General features: G+C 30.7%; 2 protein-coding genes across 6 annotated transcripts; both read left to right on the top strand.

Annotated features, from left to right (window-relative positions):
* Positions 1-664: 664 nt before the first annotated feature.
* Positions 665-6,360, top strand: LOC101504512 (uncharacterized). 4 transcript variants are annotated; one of them, XM_027335620.2, is made up of 3 exons: positions 665-765; positions 2,977-3,160; positions 3,707-6,360. In XM_027335620.2, exons 2-3 carry the CDS (start codon positions 3,070-3,072, stop codon positions 6,223-6,225), a joined length of 2,610 nt encoding a protein of 869 aa, XP_027191421.1. In that variant the 5' UTR covers positions 665-765; positions 2,977-3,069; the 3' UTR covers positions 6,226-6,360. The 4 variants fall into 4 exon arrangements, with proteins under 4 accessions (XP_027191421.1, XP_073225943.1, XP_073225942.1 ...); XM_073369842.1 differs by lacking the exon at positions 665-765 and adding an exon at positions 2,497-2,638; XM_073369841.1 differs by lacking the exon at positions 665-765 and adding an exon at positions 2,579-2,694.
* Positions 6,361-13,360: 7,000 nt separating this feature from the next.
* On the top strand, positions 13,361-20,312 carry LOC101509420 (uncharacterized). 2 transcript variants are annotated; one of them, XM_012716691.3, is made up of 5 exons: positions 13,361-13,541; positions 14,064-14,152; positions 15,357-15,531; positions 15,681-16,915; positions 17,048-20,312. In XM_012716691.3, exons 3-5 carry the CDS (start codon positions 15,438-15,440, stop codon positions 20,039-20,041), a joined length of 4,323 nt encoding a protein of 1,440 aa, XP_012572145.1. In that variant the 5' UTR covers positions 13,361-13,541; positions 14,064-14,152; positions 15,357-15,437; the 3' UTR covers positions 20,042-20,312. The 2 variants fall into 2 exon arrangements, with proteins under 2 accessions (XP_012572145.1, XP_012572143.1); XM_012716689.3 differs by having other exon boundaries at positions 15,681-20,312.
* Positions 20,313-21,396: the final 1,084 nt, after the last annotated feature.

The following is a 21,396-nucleotide window of genomic DNA, read 5'->3' as shown; positions in this document are numbered from 1 at the left end:
CTAAATTCTTAAAAATTCTATGTGGTTATATACTTACCTAATTTTAAATTATTAATAACATTATCAAAATAGTTTTTGGAAAATAGATTAGATTCTAATTATACAAATATTTAATTCTATTAATCCAAAGATACAATTATTTTGTGTAAATTGTGATCTAATTAGACATATGTATAACATTATTTTATAATCCTCAGAATGTATTTGATACACAAAATATTAAAAAAATGTTTAAAATATTAACTTAATTTTTTTAGCAAAAAAGACTCACTTCTTCATTTGACTCACAATAACTCTTTAAATATTTTAAATTTTCTTCTGAATAATTTTCTTTTTAATAATTTTAATTTTTTTCAAAATATTATTTTTCTGAATAATTAAACATTTAAAAATATGCCATACATCATAGATGGATACGTATATAGGAAATCATACGAGAAATTTGATATGAATTTATATATTTCACCTCTAAAATAAAGATGATTTGTATCTCGCAGTTTAAAATATCGCGTCTCATTGGCGAGATGATATTGAAGGGGTTTGAAGCGTAACAATTTCAATCTTGAAGGGCATTTTATTCCCAAAAACTTCCAAGATTACCTCAAAACAGAAGGGGACACACAGGCACGTCAATAATAACAAGATACTATTCATTATTACTATTTTTCAGATTCATTTTTACATTTCTTTTTTACTTTACTGTAATTTTTTTCTTCAGGTTTTCTTAATCAAATCGGTTTGGTACATTTAAAGTTCCATTTTCAGGTAGTTACTGTATTCTTTTCACATATCTTTCTTATCAGGTAAAAACACAAATACCATCAGATCTATTATTTGTTGATTTGCTTCATTTACATTTCAAATTTGGATGATTAATGTAACAGAATTTTGTACAACATAAAATGCTGATAAATATGCGTGATTAACAATCTCAGATTCATAGTATAATAGTGACAAACAGCTACTATTCCAATGTAATTTTGAAATTTTTGCATATTCATCTTCCTCTAGATTCGATTGTGCTGTCTTTGAAACTGAAATTTTATGCTTCTTTTTCAATATGTCCTGTCTTGCTGTGATTTATCAATGTTCTTGTTGTTTTATCCTTGTCGAAGTTTAATTTGTTAGATTCTTGTCATTTATCATACACCTCACCTCATGATAGTTCTCTCAATTCTTGATGCATATATTCCAGAAATTATAAAGTCGAATTGAATCTTTATCTAAATGGTTATTAAGAATTTTCATTTTTAAAATTAGAAAGTTATGCCACAACGAAGAGAAACAAACACACACAATAGTAAGCTTAAGACTTATAAATTCTTAATTGTTCCACTTTGTGAACTTTGATTCCTTTCTGTAATATTATACAATAATATAATATAAGTGGGTTCTATGGCACTGACATCTCCGATACTTCGTGTCCCGGTGTTTGACACGTGTTGATATCTCACACCCACACATTAATTACATTCAATTAATTTATTTTCTCAAATTATTATCGATGTCGAAGTTTCAGTGTCGTGTCCATGTTCATGTTCTTGTCTGTATCTGTGCTTCATAGGTTCTATCAGTTTGGCCCACTTGCTATATATATATATATATATATAATATTTGCTTTATTGGCATTCATAAGTGAACTTTGAGGGAAATGCAAAGGTCCTTTTCTTTTTGAAAATAGCCAATATGTTGAATAAATCAGGAAAACAATAAGTGATAAGGAGTTTTTAAAAGCTTATCTTTTGTGTAAGGGATTTGAACATCGGAATGTAAGGTCTTGTTTTTCAAATTGCAAATGAATGTGGGAAGTTGACATGTGCCTAAACCTAAGCCAGACACCACCATCTAAAATTTTTTGATAGATAAACAATTGCTAACCTTGTCTTCTTGCAGTGCAGTGGGTCAGGGTATGATGCTAACCTTGTCAAGATTGCAGTAGGGTTTTTAATTATTCTTTTTTCATTAGATGAATGGCAAAGAGTTTTTTTAATTAAAAGTCCTTATATATAAGAAGACCTGATTCCCTGGATGCATTATAAATGCAGGGTTTTTTAGAAAAAAGAATTCCATCTTGTGGCTAGTCTTATGCATGTTATCAAATATTGAATTGCCAAATTATTAAAATAAATACGACAACTAGATTACGGCTTTCCATTTATAGTAATGAAAATTAGGCTAAAATGCAGAGAATTATTGGTAAATGTTTTTTAAAAAAATTGTGATTCATAATTCAATCCCTCTCCAGTTATATGAACTTATCAAATTTTGTATATTGATATTTTATTGGGAGTTAAATTTACTCCACTAGACCAATGTTTGAGAAAAGAGAAGCAATAAGAAACCATTTAAATTGTGACTCACATTTTATTATTTTGCCTTATAATTCTTCTCTTAAAAATGATTTTTATTTACTTTTTAATTTTTATAACTAAGATTTTCACTCTAACAAATACTCGAAAATTGTTTAGTCTCCAAAAAACAAGCCAATGTCTTTAATACACCAACACTTATGACATCATCTTTTAAAAAAAAAAATTTAAAACAAAAATCAAAGTTGGTTCCGAAAACCTTGAACTTTCTTGTGGTTGAGATACTGTTACTTCCTTTTGACTAGCATGTTGAGAAACATATATTAAGGGTACTGGTCTCACTAATTCTGGATCCTCTTTCAAAAACTTTCAATCAGTGTCTCTGGTGACTACTGTACATAATTTTCTGTTGCCTAATTAATTTCCCACTTTTGAAAGGCTGTTACTTATGTTATGTTATTGTTAAACACATCTTTTAATATTAACAACTTTTTTTGTTTGTATTTTTCTTCTGGTTCGAATACGTAGATTAAAGTGAACATGAGTCTAGTTATTGTTGCAAATGATAATCAGTTATTCATTTGAGTGCAGATTTACAATGCATGTGCATACATCATTTCAAAATGATCTTCAGTTTGTTGTATTTATATTTATTTTTCAATTTCAGGATTCCTAGTCTTTTGTGGAGGAGACAAGGTATAGTTCCTTAATCAGGATTGCCTTCTAAATGTAGCATTGCTTGTAGTCCTCATTGTTAAAGATGATAAACAACCAATCAAGGGAATCAACCAAGATCTTTGACAGTCTAATTGACCCTGAAAAAGCTGAAGAACTCCAAAGGACCAAAACAGGTGTTGATTTTCACCTATAAGTACACATATATTACACATGAATTTTGGAATACCCTATTGGCCTATAAGAGATAAGAGATAACCAATAGATCAATCACTTCTGATTACTTAAACGCTTTCTTTCATACTAGTCGATGGAGTTGTTAGCGTGCTTGTAGGAATTCTTATACTTCAATGAGTTCACTACAGGAGAGGAGTGACTTAGCTGCCACATGTAAGGATGGTTGCTTGTAGAACAAACAATCCGTCCTTATGAAAAATCATTTAAACTGATTTAGGGAATAAGCAAAAATGGGGTTCTTACGAGTTGCACTATTGAAGTGAAAAGGGGAAGAGTTGCTTAAAAGTAATGTGGCATAATAAGGCCTACTAGCAACCCAAGGTGGATTACACCATTGGTGATGTTCTTACTTATAATGTGGCATAATAAGGCCTACTTAACATTTATATTTGATGTTTGAAGTCTTTGCAGTTCACAGCTTTTTTTAATTTAATTTTGAATTATTTTGGATTTGTAAATATATCATGATTTCCCATTCTACGCAGATATTGAGACCAACATCACAAAAATCTTGCAGCTTATTAAGAACGAAAACCAAAGCAAAAAAGATGGGAGTCCTAGACGTTCTAGAAAAGAGGCAGAACTTGTGGGACTAACTGAGGACTTAAACAAGCAATACCAGTCACTTTATGCACTGTATGATAATGTTATTGGGAAAGTAGCTTCTCGCCAAAGAAACAAGAAGGCTTTAATGGCTTCATCTGACTCAGATGAAGAGTACTTTTCCTCAGAGGAAGTAGATGGTATTAAGAGAAGGTCGGATAAAGAACAACACAATGTATCTGACACTGTCATACAGGAACCTGATAGAGGTGATAATAGAGAGGTGAAGGATCCTAACCAAAATGTTGGCAATACAAATGAAGTTCTTAAGACTGAAGCGTCAGAATCTGATAAACAATTAACTTCACTAATGGAAGAGATGAGACGCTTGAGCAAGGATAAAAATAACCTAGAATTTCAAATTGAAAGCCAAGCAAATGAAGTTAAACAGCTAAGCATAAAGAATACTGAGCTTCACAACCATGTCACAGAACTCGAATCGTTGTTGAAAGAGAAAGAAGGCGTGGTGTCTAATTTGGAGGTGAAACTCAATAACAGCGAGGAACAGGCACAGTCCAACATTGAAAGCCAAGCAAATGAAGTTAAACAGCTAAGCATAAAGAATACTGAGCTTCACAACCGTGTCACAGAACTTGAATCATTGTTGAAAGAGAAGGAAGGTGTGGTGTCTAATTTGGAGGTGAAACTCAATAACAGCGAGGAACAAGCAAAGTCCAACATTGAAAGCCAAGAAAATGAAGTTAAACAGCTAAGCATAAAGAATACTGAGCTTCACAACCATGTCACAGAACTTGAATCGTTGTTGAAAGAGAAACAAGGTGTGGTGTCTAATTTGGAGGTGAAACTCAATAACAGCGAGGAACAGGCAAAGTCCAACATTGTAAAATTGATGGCACAAATCAATGAGCTTGTACTTGAGACCAAATCTCTGAGGACACAAAAAGATGAGATGGAAGAAAAAATAAAATGTGATGAAAATGAAGCGTCTACCCAAAGAGAGGACTTGATGGAGAAGCTTAACGTTATGCAGCAAAAGTTAGATTCTATGGGGAATCAGAACGAAGAACTAGAAGCTCAGATGGAAAGAAAAGGGGAAGAAATATCACAGTACCTAACTCAGATAGAAAATTTGAAGGAGAATTTAGCTGAAATGAAATCAACTGAACAGACTATGATAGAAGAGAAAGAGGGTTTTTTTGGGAGGTTAAAAGACATGGAACTCGAATTGGAAAATCAAAGCAACCAGAAAAACGAGCTGGAAGAGCAGTTAAGAGATACGAGTTATGAGGTCAAACATTTGATGAATGAAAACAAGGCCTTGCAGGATAGAAACCATGAACTGAAAGCAGCAATGACACAGAGGGGGGAAGAGATATCTGATTATTTGAGGGAAAATGATAGCAATGAAAATGGAGCTTCAATGGAGATCATGGCTTTAAAAGCTGAAGTTAATGACATGAGACTAGAGTTGGACAATTTAAATGAACAGAAAACCAAGTTGGAGCTCCAGAGCGAGCGAAACCAGAAGGAATATGCAGAAAGCCTAGCAAAAATCGAAAATTTGAACACAAAGTTGGAAACTCAGATAGCTGATCAAGAGCAAACTATAAAGGATCAGGCATCAGCCGTTGACCAAGTAAATGCGGAGCTAAAACAAACGATAATGACGTCAAATAAGTTAAGGTTGAGTCAGCGATCAGCGGAAAGGAAAGTGGAAGAATTGGCAGAAAAGTTGAGGAAGAAAATGGAGGACAATATCCGCTTGTTGCACCAGAGGATTCATGTGGCAGAACAGCTGAACAATGAAAACAAAAACAGTTGCAAGTTAATAAAGTTAAGGTATGAGCAAGAGAACAATATTCTTGGACAAAAAGTTGCTATTTATGAAGAGGAATTAAGGAGGCTTAAAGAGGGTCCTAGTGAAGTAAAAACCTCACCAAGTGTTGATCTAAATGGGTTTGAATTTGAGGCTGCTCTAAACGGATTAGATGAAGCCGCAGCAAAAGTTGAGGAACACAGAGAGTGTATCATGAGCAACGTGTCTAAAATGCTGTGTGAGGTTCAGTTCGCTAAGGATTGGATAAAGAAAATGAATGGAGAAATGAAACAACTGAAAGACAATGTGGATTATCTTAGGACGTTACTGAGTGAAAAAGAAGAGCAAGAATTGTTGTTGAGAGATAAGGTGTGGAACTTAGAAGCCACAGTGAGCAAAGAAGGAGGAGAGAAGCTGAACTTGACAAAAGCAGTGAACAAGCTTGAAAAGAAAGTGGGGAAATTGGAAAAGAATTTGAAAGAGAAGGATGAGGATTTGGATAGCCTTGGAGAAAAAAAGAGGGAAGCAATAAGACAGCTTTGTTTGGTTGTTGAGTTTCATCGTGACCGTTGTAACTATCTAATGAATTTGGTCACAAGTATGAGACTCAATAAGAAGACATGAGCTTTGGGGGGTAAAAAGGAGAGGTGAAAATTTTCTTTCTGTTTTTTGTACATGAAGTTAGTGGACACCAATGGTCCACAGTTTTGTAAAATGAAAAAATATTTCATTCTATTATTATTTTTCTTCACTTTACCACTCTCATTTTGTTGTTGTTAATAGCAAGTTTAATATACGGTGCCTTTTAGGCTCGACTAGCTTCATTTTATCTAGCGGTTCCTGATTTTACATTTTCATATTCAAAAGTTCTTTGATCGTTTAAATTCAAATTGGATCTTCTGCAGTGCAGTATAGTGCAGTAGTTGTAGGATCCATTACAGGGTAGAATTTTCAAATGTATTGGATCATTTCAAGTATTGCTGTGATTGTTGAGGCACAAAATTATTATTCATTGGATAGCAGTTAAAGTTCAATTTCTACTCCTGGTACAATTTGGAAGCAGCTGAATTATCTAATACTTCAACGAAATGTTGTTACGTGGGTGTAATGGAAATATTTTTTAATTAATTTTGTTATATACCTATTGTACTCAAATTATATGGCACACCTTGTGCTTGTAATTTCTTGATTTGGAGGATAAATTTCTATTCTGTCTTTAATAAAAAGTTGTAGGATCCCTTAGATGAATTTTCCAAATAACATATGCTAATCTGTGCCATAGAATTTAATATACGAGGGAGTATAAAATAATAATAATAATAATAATAATAATAATAATAATAATAATAATAATAATAATAATAATAATAATAATAATAATAATAATAATAATATTATGTAATTTAAAAATAATGTTATTTTTGTTTTAGAGTAGAAATATACTTAAGTGTGTATGTGTCTAAACATAAATATATTTTTGAATAATTATATATTAGTTAGGTTTGTTTTAGTATAAAGGAAAATGTAAAACATTGTTGACTAATATAATTTATGCAAAGTGTGTTGAAATATGATACTATTCATAAGACTTTGTAACTTTAAAAATGCAATTTTTACCTTTAATATTTTTTAAATGTGAAATTAGTTTTTTCAAGTTTTTAGGTTCCATCCAATAATATATTTATTAAATAGTTATAAATTTATTTATTGCTAAAATTGTACATTTAACTTTAACTATAATATGTTCTTCACTTTGTATGATTTATATTAGTTTTGAAACATTAGATTTTATAAGCTTATGTACTTTTTGACATTTTTATTTTTTTATACTCATCGTAATTTTATCAATCTCACCATCAATTAAGCATGCACTAAATGATATTGTGTGTTTATTATAACATTCATTAATAAATAGTAGTTTGTTCAAAATAATGTTCATAATAACATTCAAAATATTGAAATAATTTTTCAAGTGTGCAAATATAAGTGATATATATGGAAGGAACACTACAAAGCAAAATATAAATTTTTTAAGGTTCAAAAACCTTAAATAATAATAATGTTTTATATATAATACATATAGCAATCAAATTTTATAGTTGTGGAATTTTAGATGGAGAACACTTTCAATTACTTTAACTATTGTTTTGTCTTAATAATTAGAATGTGAAATGTAATTTTCAAATGATTATTTGATACGGTAAAAAAAAAAATCAAGAGTGAGTTGCAAAAAATTATAGATAAGAAAAGTTTGTGGATGTTTAAGACATACAAAGTTTCAAGTAAATAGTGAAATGGTTAGAAGTTCTTCATTTCCAAATATTTAATATTATTCATCTTTTTGTTATTTCGATCGTGATTTGTGTTTTTTTAATTATTAAAATAAAAAATGTTATGAGAGACTCATTCAACATCACATGAAAAAACTCACCTATGTAATAATAATTATATATGAATTTCACCAATAATTGATAGTAGAGGAATAATATTATTGAAGTATTTGTGAATTGAGAATCTATCACAAGAAAATAGTTGTAGCTTTTCATAATGTCTTTATCATTGTCCGAATTAAATGCAAAGAGTGGTACCGCTGCAATAATAGTTATATATGATCTTCAATAATATTGACAATAGAGGAACAATATTATTGAAGTATTTGTAAACTGAGCATGTGTCATGCTAATGGGTGTAGATTGATTGCGTTTTATAATGTTGTTATCATTGCTTAATCAAATGCAAGAGGGTAGTTGAAAAATATAAAATGGATTTGTGTGCATGTAGTTGAACTTGCATTGTGATGCTTTGAACATATTGGATGGTTTGTTCTTTTTTGTATGAATTATTGAAATGAAATGTTTGATGAGTATTTAGAGTTTTATTCATGAATCATTGAATGATAAATTAAAGTTGAAATTGCATAACGTATTAAATAATTACATTTGGATGGACAAATGAAAAAGTTTGAGTTCTATATTGGTGAAACAAAATAGAATGAAAAGTAGAAGACAAGGAAAATAATATACTTTAAAAGGTGGCACATTAGAATTTTTATAAGTAATAAATATTATAATATCTGACATAGATGAAGATGATTTACAACACTTGAAAAAGATAGAAGATATAATTTTGTTGTGCTAAGGAGTAGTATATTGTGTGAGGTAATATTACTTCCATTTGCAACCATAAGACACCAACGGAATAGTGGCACATCACGATTGATGAGGTGCTTCTATTGCAAGGTAGGACGAACTTTCTTAGACCAAGTACAATTTTAAATATTTACATAAGAAATAGAAAAAGCACATGAGTTAAAGAGCCACTTGTTATCATCTAAACCAATAATTAAATCTAAATCTTCTAGAAAATTTCAAAATTTGACAAAAATAATAAACATTTACGCAGTAATACTTATAGCAAGAATCTTTAAGTGTTTAAAATTAAGATATATTTTGTGTGTGGTGATATTCTAATATCTCGTTTGGATCATCTCTTATGTTATACATGAAGGAATGTATATTAAACTTTGTGTATTATTTAAAGGAACACTTACACATAATGTAGGGTGTGCGTCTACATTACCCGAACTTTAAAAAATGCACTAATACCGTTGTATTTTTATGCATTGGTATGTGTTTAAAATTAAGATTTTTTTTTTTGTGGTGATATTTTAATATCTCGTTGGGATCATCTCTTATGTTATATATGAAAGAGTATATGTTAAATTTTGTGTATTATTCAAAAGAACACCTACACATAGTGTAGGGTGTGCATCTATATTACCCGAGCTTTAAAAAGATGCACTAATACCTCTATATTTTTATGCATTGTGAATCTATGCAATCTTGTATATGCACTTAAAACTCAAGGGGTCCAAGTCAATTCAACTTACTTATTTGTACATTACAACTTCTTAGTACACTTCTCTCTAAGTAGTTTGATTGATAAATTAAGGACACTTAATAAATTTTAAGAAGAAATTTCAAATTTAAATTCAAAAAATTAACATAACCATTAATTTACTAACATTTACATATAAAAAAAACTCAAAGTTTAGTAATTTGCGCTATGAATTAAAGTATTAAATTTGTCATTATAGTTATTAAAAAAATGTCTTTGGTGAGTGTCAACGAAACATTTCATTAATATATGAAAAGACAATTGACTACTTATGCATAATGACTAGAGATTTGGCCTCCTAAATTTTCTAATTTTGAATTATCTCCGTGTTACAATTGATTTTTTATGACCTTAAAGTTTGAATATATTTTAACTTTTGAAACTTAAGAGATTATTCAACTATTCCTCTAACTAGAACTGACTCACATAGAACTACATAAAAAAAGACACATTCGTTAAAATTGTTTCTCAATTAAAATATAAGTATTTTTTACAAGAATTAAAACACAAATTAAATTTACAAAATTATTCATTTTTAATGTTAAATATTCACTTGTCCGCATTAAAAAAATGATATATTAAATATAATACTAATCAATATTCGAAACTTTTTTTTTCTTATAATTGAATTCACCTTTTTATTTGAAGTTAAAAAAACTCAACTCCATTTAAAATAGTAGAAAGAACTCATGCAATGCAAATAAAGTAGTAGTACCATGAAGGAAGTAGTAAAAGGTTACAATAATTGGTCACGTGACTTGTAATCGCCGGAAGTAGGAAATTGCCTGTTCGTTACAGTTAAATAAATAAACAATGAGAACATGAAAAAGGTGCAGCAGCCATTGGCCATTGGGATTACGTGGCGTAGCTGGAGCCAGATCAACAACAACATGCTAAACGGGATCTTCGTGGCATCCTATTCTGCACCTTTCTGACAATTTTGTTTCTTCCTAATTATGCTAGTTTAATTCTATTTTTTTATTATAGTATAATTTTTTTTGCCAGACTTACAGCAATGATTACTAGTATTATGTATTATACGGTATTTTTCAAATTTAAGTATAATTCTACATATCAAATATTATAGAATTAAGAGTAATTTTTGGAAAATAATCAAATATTATAGAATTAAGAGTAATTTTTGGAAAATAAACATTTTAACTAATATAAAACTCGTGAAAATAGATTAAAGTAAATAAAAAAAACATTATTATTTCTATTTATTAAATTGATGTTTGATTTAAATTTGATTTTTGCAAACTTAAATATATAGTTATCAAAAGTTTTAATATTGATAATATTTTTTTATGAAATTTACTACCTTAAAGTAATAATGATATTTAAGATTTACTCAACATATAAAACAAAACAAGTGACTTGACAAATTCGTAAGTTTATGACAAATATTAATATTATTATTTTTTCGAATATAAAACGAGTGAATTGACAATTTCTTTTATGAAATTATATTGTATGTTTATATATCATCCTCCTAATTTTATCTATTAATTGTATTGCCTCTTTTATTTATGAAAACAAATAAGTTTCGTTTGATTCAAGTTTTTTATGAAATTGTAATCATTAGGGATCAAATTAGTTTACAATTAAACAATTTTGTTTCTGAAATTTTAACTTACATAATTTAAGAGATGAAAACTTTTTTATTGACGTGTTACGTATTTACAACTTTAGAAACCTTTTTTTGTTGTGAAGAATTAAGGATGAAAACGTTAGTTCGTAAGAAAATATGAACTAATTTGAATTACTTTTTAGTTACATAAAATCTAAAATTTCTCTAATTATTTGGTCACAAATTTGAGCGATATAATTAGTGAGAAATTTCACGTTTTCCTTTTCTAAACTTCTCTTACTAGTTTAAGTATTTTAGTAGTGAATTACTATTAACAAATATTTCAATTACCTACTGGTAAGTAGATATTCACCAAATTGTTTAATTTTTAAGATGAAATTGTATCGAGAATAGCTGTGGGAAAAGAAAATGACTAGAAAAATATAATGTTATATCTATGTATACATTGATTGAAGATGTTGTATTTGTTGGAGAAGTGAATGTTAAATTTTGTTGGGATATGAAGAAATCCATGGAAATAGAAAGAAGTGAACTTTGACTCTTGTGTGAGTCTTTACAATTTTACATTATATAAAAATATATCTTAATAAATATAATGAATATTATTTATAAACTACTCTTTACCTTAATTTTTAAATGATGTGAGATTTTTTTACGTTGATTGCACAAAAATTAAATTGAAATAGTTTGTTTTTTACGTTGATTTTTTTTACGTTCTCTGGTCTACTTTTATTTCGTGCTAAATGTGATATTGTGACCATGAGATATGCCTCAATAAATAAATATGGGTCCTTCAATTCTATTGACTATATAAATTTGGTGTAATGTAACTTAATTGTTGTTGGAACTTATGAATGTGGGTTAAACCGAGGAGTTAGAGGACTAGGTAGGTAGTATTAAGACTAGGGAGAAGGTAGGAAGGACTATGTAATAATGCCACTCATTCATGACTATATTTATTTGAACTGAACTTTTTTTTTTCTTTCTCTCTCAACTAAATAATAAAATAGTAGCTATGTTAATGTTATTGATATGTTATTCTGGGCCTAATTTTACTTTTCTTTAAATACAATTTTGTATTTAGTCTTTATAAATATATAATTTTTTATTTTAATTTTTATAATTTTTTTATTTGGTATTAATCATTGTAAAATTATAAATGATCGATTTTAGTTCGTAACATCAAATGAATATTAAAATGACAAAGAGTTTTCTATAAACTCATCTATATTTCTTTTAATTTTTATTCATATTTTTGTATAGAATAATACTATTTATTAATTGATCAATTAAAAAATTTATTAATTAATAATATAAAATATTTTAATTTTTAATATATAAAAAAACAATATATTAATGTGTATTTATATAGACAATTTATTAACTCTTTTTTTAAAGACTAAAATTAATTGTCTTTAATTTTACGGAGACTAAATCTTAAAAAAAATTTTACAAATACTAAAATTAAAAAGTGATATATTTGCAAGATTAAAAATATATTTAAACTTTTTTATTTTTCATCGTTTTAATTTAGATAACATGTGATTTTTATTTTATAAACTTTTCTAACCGAGTCTTCTATTTTTAATTTTAACATATAGTCTTAAGATTAATATTCATCTTTAATTTTTAATTTTTCATGTTTCAATTGTTTTATTTGTATTTGAATATAGGATTTCGTCACATATTTTTTTTAAAAATATTACCAACCTAAAATGACACAATTTGTCAATAACATAATATTTTAAATATACGATCATACATTTAATTTTTAGTAGATATGTATGCATAAGATATTTGTTGAAAATTGTCAACTTCTTAAATAAATATATGTACATAAAAATATTTATTTTTGACCTTCGGTTGAGATACCTTAAACAATTAATAAAAAATTTATATTACTTTTCAAGTTTCTTATTTAGGTAAAAAGATCTAATTTAGTTTTTATTATAGTATTTTCTTTGGTTGATTATAGTATTTGTTATTGCTAATTAAAATAAGAGTTAAATAATTAAAAGTATTTTAATAAAGAAATATAAAAGAAAAGTAATTTATATACAAATACCAGGATAATACTGTAATTATATTATTTAGGAGCTTATGGTAAATTCGATGAAATAATTTGAAACTAACGAAGATGAGTCGTCAGCAGGTCCCCCGCGCAAGAAACTAAGGCCGAAAAATAAAGTGTGGCATTATTGGTAATAAATAGCAAATAGAGAGGGCAAACATCAGAAAAGCAATCCAAAGATTCCATTTCCTAACATTTGAAGGTGAAAAATGCTGGCTTCTCTTTAGAGCGCTTTAATCCAAAAAATAAACCCACTTTTCATATCATTATTTTACAAACAAATATTTTTGGTACACTTAAACCAAAGCGTCTCTGTTCTTCTCTCTTGCATTAAATCAACACTTTCGATCTTCACGATCTTCTTCTTTTCAACTCTCACAGGTAACCGTATATTTCTTTATTCAAATTTTTCGTTTCCTTCTTTGCGTTTCATTTCGTATTAAATTCAATTCCTCAACATCTTATAGTTGAAGTTCTTGAGTTTCTTTCTATCGTTAGTTTCAGTTTTTTAATTCGATCCGATCAACTTAATTTTCTTTGAAACTGAACTCATGCATGCTTCAATTTAATTCTATCGGTTTCTACTTTATTGTTTTTGTTTCTTTGTATTCTCCGCAGTTGCTACTGATTTTGATTTGAAGTTAGTTAATCTTGTTTGGTTGATCTTTAACCTGAATAATTTATTGAACTATTAATCTTGTAAAAGATTACGATCTTTGATGATTCTGTTGTGTACTTCACTATCAAATTTAATGAAAAAACTAATAAATTGCTGTTATTCAAAATCAGCATATTTTAGTATTTATAAGGCAAAAAAGAGCATAGGTTGAAGCTCAACCTTCTTGTTTCTTGCATTGATTAATTTTCTGTATCTTATTTTTTTATTTTTTATTTTCTTTATAGGTGGTTGCAATCTTGTTCTTGGAGCTTAACAGATTCAGGAGAGAAGAGTAGAAGGATAATTGAAAGTTTCTATCTGAACAATATCTAAGGTACTCATTTATTCGAATTTACCAAAATAGTGATAATTATAACAATATTGAGCATCGGTAATAGGTATTTTCTTTGTAAATGTTTTCTCCATTTTTTTCTATGTAATATACTATTTTTTTGAATTACTATACTATTACTGAGTTTTTTTTAATAGGGAAGATTCCCGAAGTAGTTGTCGTTGTGCCAGAGTGTAGCTGAGTTGTTGGTGCATATTAGTGGCTCCGTTTCTTTGTTTTTATTAAAATCAGTAATATATCTTTTTGAAAGAATTAAAATTGATAATCTAATCTCATGTTGATTATTATGTTTTCAAAAAAGATCCGTGTTAAATCCTAAAAATAGCGTAAAATTTGGACCAGTTGGGCGTAAAATTAAAAACCCTTTAAAAAGTGTTTGGGACCAGACTCGGAGTAGCCGACCGAATTCCTAATTAATAGTAATCTTTTTCTCCATTAAAATTTTTTTTGTTACATAGTCAGAGTTTGGTTTAGTAGTAACAGTAATGATGGCAATCTTATCTAGTGTATCTTTTTGACACTCAAATTCAATGGAGGACCCAAACAATTACACGTTTACCTTTTCTAGTTTTCTAGTTTATGGCCCCAGTTAATTACATAATCCATAACTGAACCCGATTTCCATCATAAGAAACGTTATAGTCGGTTGTTTGAATGAACTCCAAATACTTCAATCTTTCCTATATTTAAATTTCAATACCTTTTTTTTCCAAAAAAAAAAATCAGTAACTTTTGTTTTCCCTGCTGCAAGTGTTTGTGTAAGATTTCCTGCAATATTTTTTTATTGCGATATCATGGTACACCGTACACTCACACCTCACCTCTTATGGTAGAGCGTTGATGCTGAAAGGCTGACCATGTACTATATCATCTTATATGTTATAAAAAAAAATACGGTTATGGGCTACATTTTTGTACACCAAGTTATTTTACCATGATTTATTTTTGTCTGTCATGTTTGATGAATATAAAAAAATTAATTGCACAAGAAGCTGCAAGATTTGTGTTGCTAAGTTTTTTTTTTGACAATTTGTGCTGTTATATATTACAGAGACGTTTTCAGCAATTTCTTGAAAACAGATTCGTTTTTTTGGAAGGAAAAAAATAGATTCTTCAAAGATAAACATCTAGAAAATTGTGTGCGCCTCAGTGCTCAAATATAAAATTATTGTGTTAAAATTTTCAGCTCTTCACTTCCTGGAGTTTACATGGTGAACAACTTATCTTTGACTTGATACTGCTAAGAAATTGGATATCAGTGGAAAATATGGGGAAACATCACTTGAGAGAGTCTATAAAATCGCTCTTTGGAAGTCACATTGACCCTGATAAAGAAGAGCAGCTCCAGGGAGCTAAAACAGGTACAATCTCTATCAACAATTATACTCTGCCCCATGACAGTTGAAATGTGACATCATGGAAGATCACGATGAAAAATATGCTATGATTTATGTATATCACCTTATGGTGATCAAACAAATGATTTGAAGTTTTTCTACTTTTCCTACAGATTTTGAAGACAAAGTGAAAAGGGTGTTGAAACTTATTAAAGATGACAACCTTGAAGAGGATGGTACCCCAGTAGAACTTTTGGAAAGGGAACCACTTGCTGAATTGGTTGAGGATGTCCACAATCAATACCAATTGCTTTACGCACAATATAATCATCTGACAGGCGAGTTAAAGAAAAGGATCAAGGGCAAGCCAGAAAAGGGAAGTTCTTCATCTAGCTCTGACTCAGATTCAGATAATTCTTCAAAAAATAAAGACAGCAAAAATGGACAACCGCAATTTGAATTTCAAAATATAATTGATGGATTAAAGCAAGAACTTAATGTGGTGCATGTGGAAGTCGCTGATTTAAAGCGGAAGTTGGCAACTGCACAAGAAGAGAAGGAAGAAATAAATTCAAAATACCTAGCAGGACTGAACAAGATACAAGAAGCAGACAAAATTAATATGGATTTGAAAACTGATGCTGAGGCATTAGGGATTCAGAGATCAAAACTTTTGGCTGAGAATACTGAACTTAATAAGCAACTGGAGATTGCTGGTAAAGTAGAAGCTGAACTGAGTCAAAGATTGGAGGACATGAAGACAGAAAACAATAGCTTGGCCATGGAGAAAGAGACATCTCTTCGACAGATTGACGAGGAAAAGAAGGTTACAGAAGGCCTGAGAAACCTTCTCGATCAACTGAAAGATGATAAGGTAGTGATTGAGAAAGAACTACAAGCAGCAACAGATGAACTTTCTATTGTGAAGCAGCAATTGGAACATGCAGAACAGCAAATTACAAGTATAAGCCACAATCTGGAGGTTACAAAGGAAGAAAATGAATCATTAAAAGTGAAACTTTTACAGGCTTCAAATGAGGTTCAGCTGTCTCAGAACAGAATACAAGAATTTGTTGCTGAATCAAGTCAGTTAAAGGAGAAACTTGATGAGAGAGAAAAGGAAGTTTCAACCCTTACTCAGATGCATGAAGGGCATCAGATTGAGTCCTCAGATCTAATCAGGGAATTAGAATTACTGCAAAACCAGAAAAGAGATGCGGAGGAGCAACTTAAGAGCTGCACCACTGAAGCAAGGGAACTGGGGGAGCACAATTTAGGGCTGCGAAACCAAATTTCAGAACTTGAAATGAAGTCCAAAGAAAGAGAAGATGAACTATCTGCTACCATGGAGAAACTTAAAGTTAATGAGAGTGAGTCATCTTTCAAAATATCAGATTTGACATCTCAGGTAAACACTCTGCTGGCTGATATAGGCTCATTACAAACTCAGAAAAATGAACTGGAAGAGCAATTAACTTTTAAAAGTAATGAAGCTTCAACTAAAGTTGAAAGCATTACAAATGAGATGAATGCATTGCAGAAAGAAGTGGAGTCTCTACAACACCAGAAGTCTGACTTGGAAGTTCAGATAGGGGAAAAAATCGAAGAAAACTCCAAGTGTATAATTCAAATTCAAAGTCTGAAAGAGGAGGTTGACAGAAAAACTCTGGAACAAGAGAGACTGACGGAAGACAAAGAAAATTTAACAGAATCACTGCAAAACTATAAAAGAGATATGGAAGAGCAACTAAAGAGCTGCATCGCTGAAGCAAGAGAACTGGGAGAGCACAATTTAGGGCTGCGAAACCAAATTTCAGAACTTGAAATGAAGTCCAAAGAAAGAGAAGATGAACTAACTGCCATCCTGGAGAAACTAAAAGTTAATGAGAGTGAGTCATCTTTCAAAATATCAGATTTGACATCTCAGATAAACAATCTGCAGGCCGATATAGGTTCATTACAAGCTCAGAAAAATGAACTGGAAGAGCAATTAACTTTTAAAAGTAATGAAGCTTCAACTCAAGTCGAAAGCATTACAAATGAGTTGAATGCATTGCAGCAGGAAGTGGAGTCTCTACAACACCAGAAGTCTGACTTGGAAGTTCAGATAGGGGAAAAAATCCAAGAAAATTCCGAGTGTATAATTCAAATTCAAAGTCTGAAAGAGGAGGTTGACAGAAAAACTCTGGAAACAGAGAGACTGACGAAAGACAAAGAAAATTTAACAGAATCACTGCAAAACTATAAAAGAGATATGGAAGAGCAACTAAAGAGCTGCATCGCTGAAGCAACAGAACTGGGAGAGCACAATTTAGGGCTGCGAAACCAAATTTCAGAACTTGAAATGAAGTCCAAAGATGTAGCAGATGTACAATCTGCTATCCTGAAGAGACTAAAAGTTAAAGAGAGTGAGTCATCTTTAAAAATATCAGATTTGACATCTCAGATCAACAATCTGCAGGCTGATATAGGCTCATTACATGCTCAGAAAAATGAACTGGAAGAGCAATTAACTTTTAAAAGTAATGAAGCTTCAACTCAAGTCGAAAGCATTACAAATGAGGTGAATGCATTGCAGAAAGAAGTGGAGTCTCTACAACACCATAAATCTGACTTGGAAGTTCAGATAGGGGAAAAAATCCAAGAAAATTCCGAGTGTATAATTCAAATTCAAAGTCTGAAAGAGGAGGTTGATAGAAAAACTCTGGAACAAAAGAGATTGATGGAAGACAAAGAAGATTCATCTTTAAAAATATCAGATTTGACATCTCAGATCAACAATCTGCAGGCTGATATAGGCTCATTACATGCTCAGAAAAATGAACTGGAAGAGCAATTAACTTTTAAAAGTAATGAAGCTTCAACTCAAGTCGAAAGCATTACAAATGAGGTGAATGCATTGCAGAAAGAAGTGGAGTCTCTACAACACCAGAAATCTGACTTGGAAGTTCAGATAGGGGAAAAAATCCAAGAAAATTCCGAGTGTATAATTCAAATTCAAAGTCTGAAAGAGGAGGTTGATAGAAAAACTCTGGAACAAAAGAGATTGATGGAAGACAAAGAAGATTTAACCATGCACATAAAGAACCTGGAATTTGAGATGAGCACTATAAAGAGCAACACTAGTGAAGATGAAGAGAAAATAAGGGCCAACATCCAAGAGATCAGTCATCTGACACAGCAGAAGTTGGAGCTATACGACAGAATAGCAGAATTGGAGAGAAAATCAGCAGAGATTGAATCAGAGTGCTCAGTTTTCAAGGATAAACTTATTAAGGCAGAGGAAGAGGGTTCAGCCCAAACGTCGGCCTGCAATGAACAAATTGAGAATCTTAAACGTGATTTGTTTTCTATGCAGAATAAGATGCAGGATTTAGATCAAATGAACGAAAATCTGAAGTTAAAGTTGGAATCCGCAGACAGCCAGAAGAGGGAAGTTGAAGAACAATTGAGAGCAAAAGACAGTACAATGAACACTTTAAAGCAAAAAATGAGTAAAGACAGAGAGCAAATAAAGATTAACATGGATGAGATCAGTCAACTGAGAATGGCGAACTTGGAGCTAGATGACAAAATAGATGAATTGGAGAGAAGATTAGCAGCAAGAGAATTTGATATCTCAGTTCTCCGGGATAAATATTTTAAGGAATGGGAGGAAGAGGTTTCAGGAAAAATAATTCCCTACAAAGCCCAAATTGAAGATCTGCAAAAGGACTTGCTTTCCTTACAGAAAACAAAAGAAGAATTGGAGCTCTCCAGCAAAAAAACCGGAAAAGAACATGCAAAATCCCTCAAAATAGTAGCTAAGTTGGAACGCCAAGTTGAAGACCTCAAAAGAGACCTGGAAGAGAAGGGAGATGAGATCAGCACTTTGCTTGAGAATGTCAGCAATCTTGAGGTAAAGCTTCGCCTGTCAAATCAAAAGCTCCGGGTTACAGAACAATTGCTAAGTGAAAAGGAAGAGAGTTTTAGAAAGGCGGAAAAGAAGTTTCAGGAAGATCAGAGAGCACTTGAAGACAGGATTGCTACTTTGTCATTTGAAGTTACTGCTAACAATAAAGCTTTTCATGAAACTATCACAAATGTTAAAGTGTGTGTCAATAGTGTGATATCTGGGATAGATACTGTAAGCTTGAAATTTTCTGACGACTGCAAAAATCATGAGAACCGCTTCTCAAACATCTCACATGAGCTTCAGGTTGCAAAAGAATATGTCGGGGAGATGAATAGGGAAAAGGGGCAATTAAAGAAAGACAAACACGGTTTGTTGGAGGAGCTGCAGGGTAAAAAGGAAGAGGAATTGATTCTGAGGGAGAAGGTTGAGAAGCTAGAGGCAACAGTTGTTGAACTTAAGAAGACCCTTGGAGAACTAGAGAAGATGGTGAAAGAGAAAGAGGAAGGTATATTGGACTTGGGAGAGGAAAAGAGGGAGGCTATTAAGCAGCTCTGTATATGGATTGATTATCACCGTGAGCGTTATGACTATCTCAAGGACATCATATCGAAGACTAGGAGGGGCCAGAGAGCAACATAAATCATTTTCTTTCTTTTTTAATGTACCTTTGTTCAGTTAGGTATTATGGTGATTTGGCATATAATTAGCTCATTTTTTCCTGTGAAATAATTCTTTTTGTTTTTCATTTTACAAACATGAGTGTGTTTATAATTTGATTTTTCCCAGTAAGTTCTGTTCTTCTCTTGTATTTGAATTGAATAATCGTAGCGAGGTCTTTCTGTTCAATATAAAATTTTGGATAAACAAGTCTCATTCATATTTATAATACTGCAGATTGCTTGAGGCTCCACTATTCTCTTTATGATCACTCATTTTTAGTAATATCAGTCACCACTCCCTCAACTCCTGTTAGAAGATAAATAAAATTGAAAATGAGTGATCATGCAAGCATCATACATGACATGTGGGATTATTCATGAGCAACTAGATGGGTTATGCAAATTAGAACCTCTAATTTTAATAATATATTTCTCAATTGTCTTGGCACACATCCCACACAAGGCAAGTCTACAAACAACACACATGGAGATGGTTCTTCAGGAGTTAAAAAATATAAAGAAGGCAGTTATACTCATAAGGAAGGTGCAGGAGTTTAATTCATAGGCGTTTGTATAAATCTAAAATCTTATGCCACAGTACATTTAGTGTCTGTCAATAAAAACCTCTTAGTTTTAATATATCTTTTGGAAAAAATTTCAAACTTCAAGGTTGATGGTGTAAAGCTGGAAATAATTGGAGCATGGTTATTTGATTGAGGAAGATTAATGGTAGTAGTGTCAAGTAAGAGAAGAGTTAGGAAAAAACAGAGTTGAAAATGATAACCCTGCCATTATCCACCGACAGGTTGATTTTTCATGAAAATGGTGAGGTGCCATTCTGTCATATACATGCATGGTATGTGTCATCATGTGTGTAAAGTGTAGTACTAGTAGTTCATTAGAACTACATGGAGAACCACATGCATCTTTGATATCATTTGAGTTTCTCTCATTTATGGTGACACATCGTGATCGTGATTTTCAAAAATACAATAATTTTGTATATTATTAGAATCTTCTTATTTTGCCTTTAAAAGTGAACTTTAAATTCTAACGACATCATTTAAAAAAAAAAACAGTTAATGTTGAACTGTAACACAAAATAAATTATAGAATTTAGAAAAGATCACACCAAGACACATTAATTTTATCATATTATATCTTTCACATTACGTAGAAGATACAATATGATGATAAAGATTAAAATCAATCATAGTCGGTAAAAGGAAGAAGATAGACACATTATTAAATGTAAATAAAAATACAAATTAATCTTTAATTAAGTCTACCAAAAGTTGATCCAGGCATTACCTTTCAACAAGTCAACATTGGTTC

Source organism: Cicer arietinum, chromosome 6 (assembly GCF_000331145.2).
Source record: "Cicer arietinum cultivar CDC Frontier isolate Library 1 chromosome 6, Cicar.CDCFrontier_v2.0, whole genome shotgun sequence".
NCBI lineage: Eukaryota > Viridiplantae > Streptophyta > Magnoliopsida > Fabales > Fabaceae > Cicer > Cicer arietinum.
The sequence above is the reverse complement of the archived record's forward strand: the minus strand, read 5'-3'. Positions and strand labels throughout refer to the sequence as shown.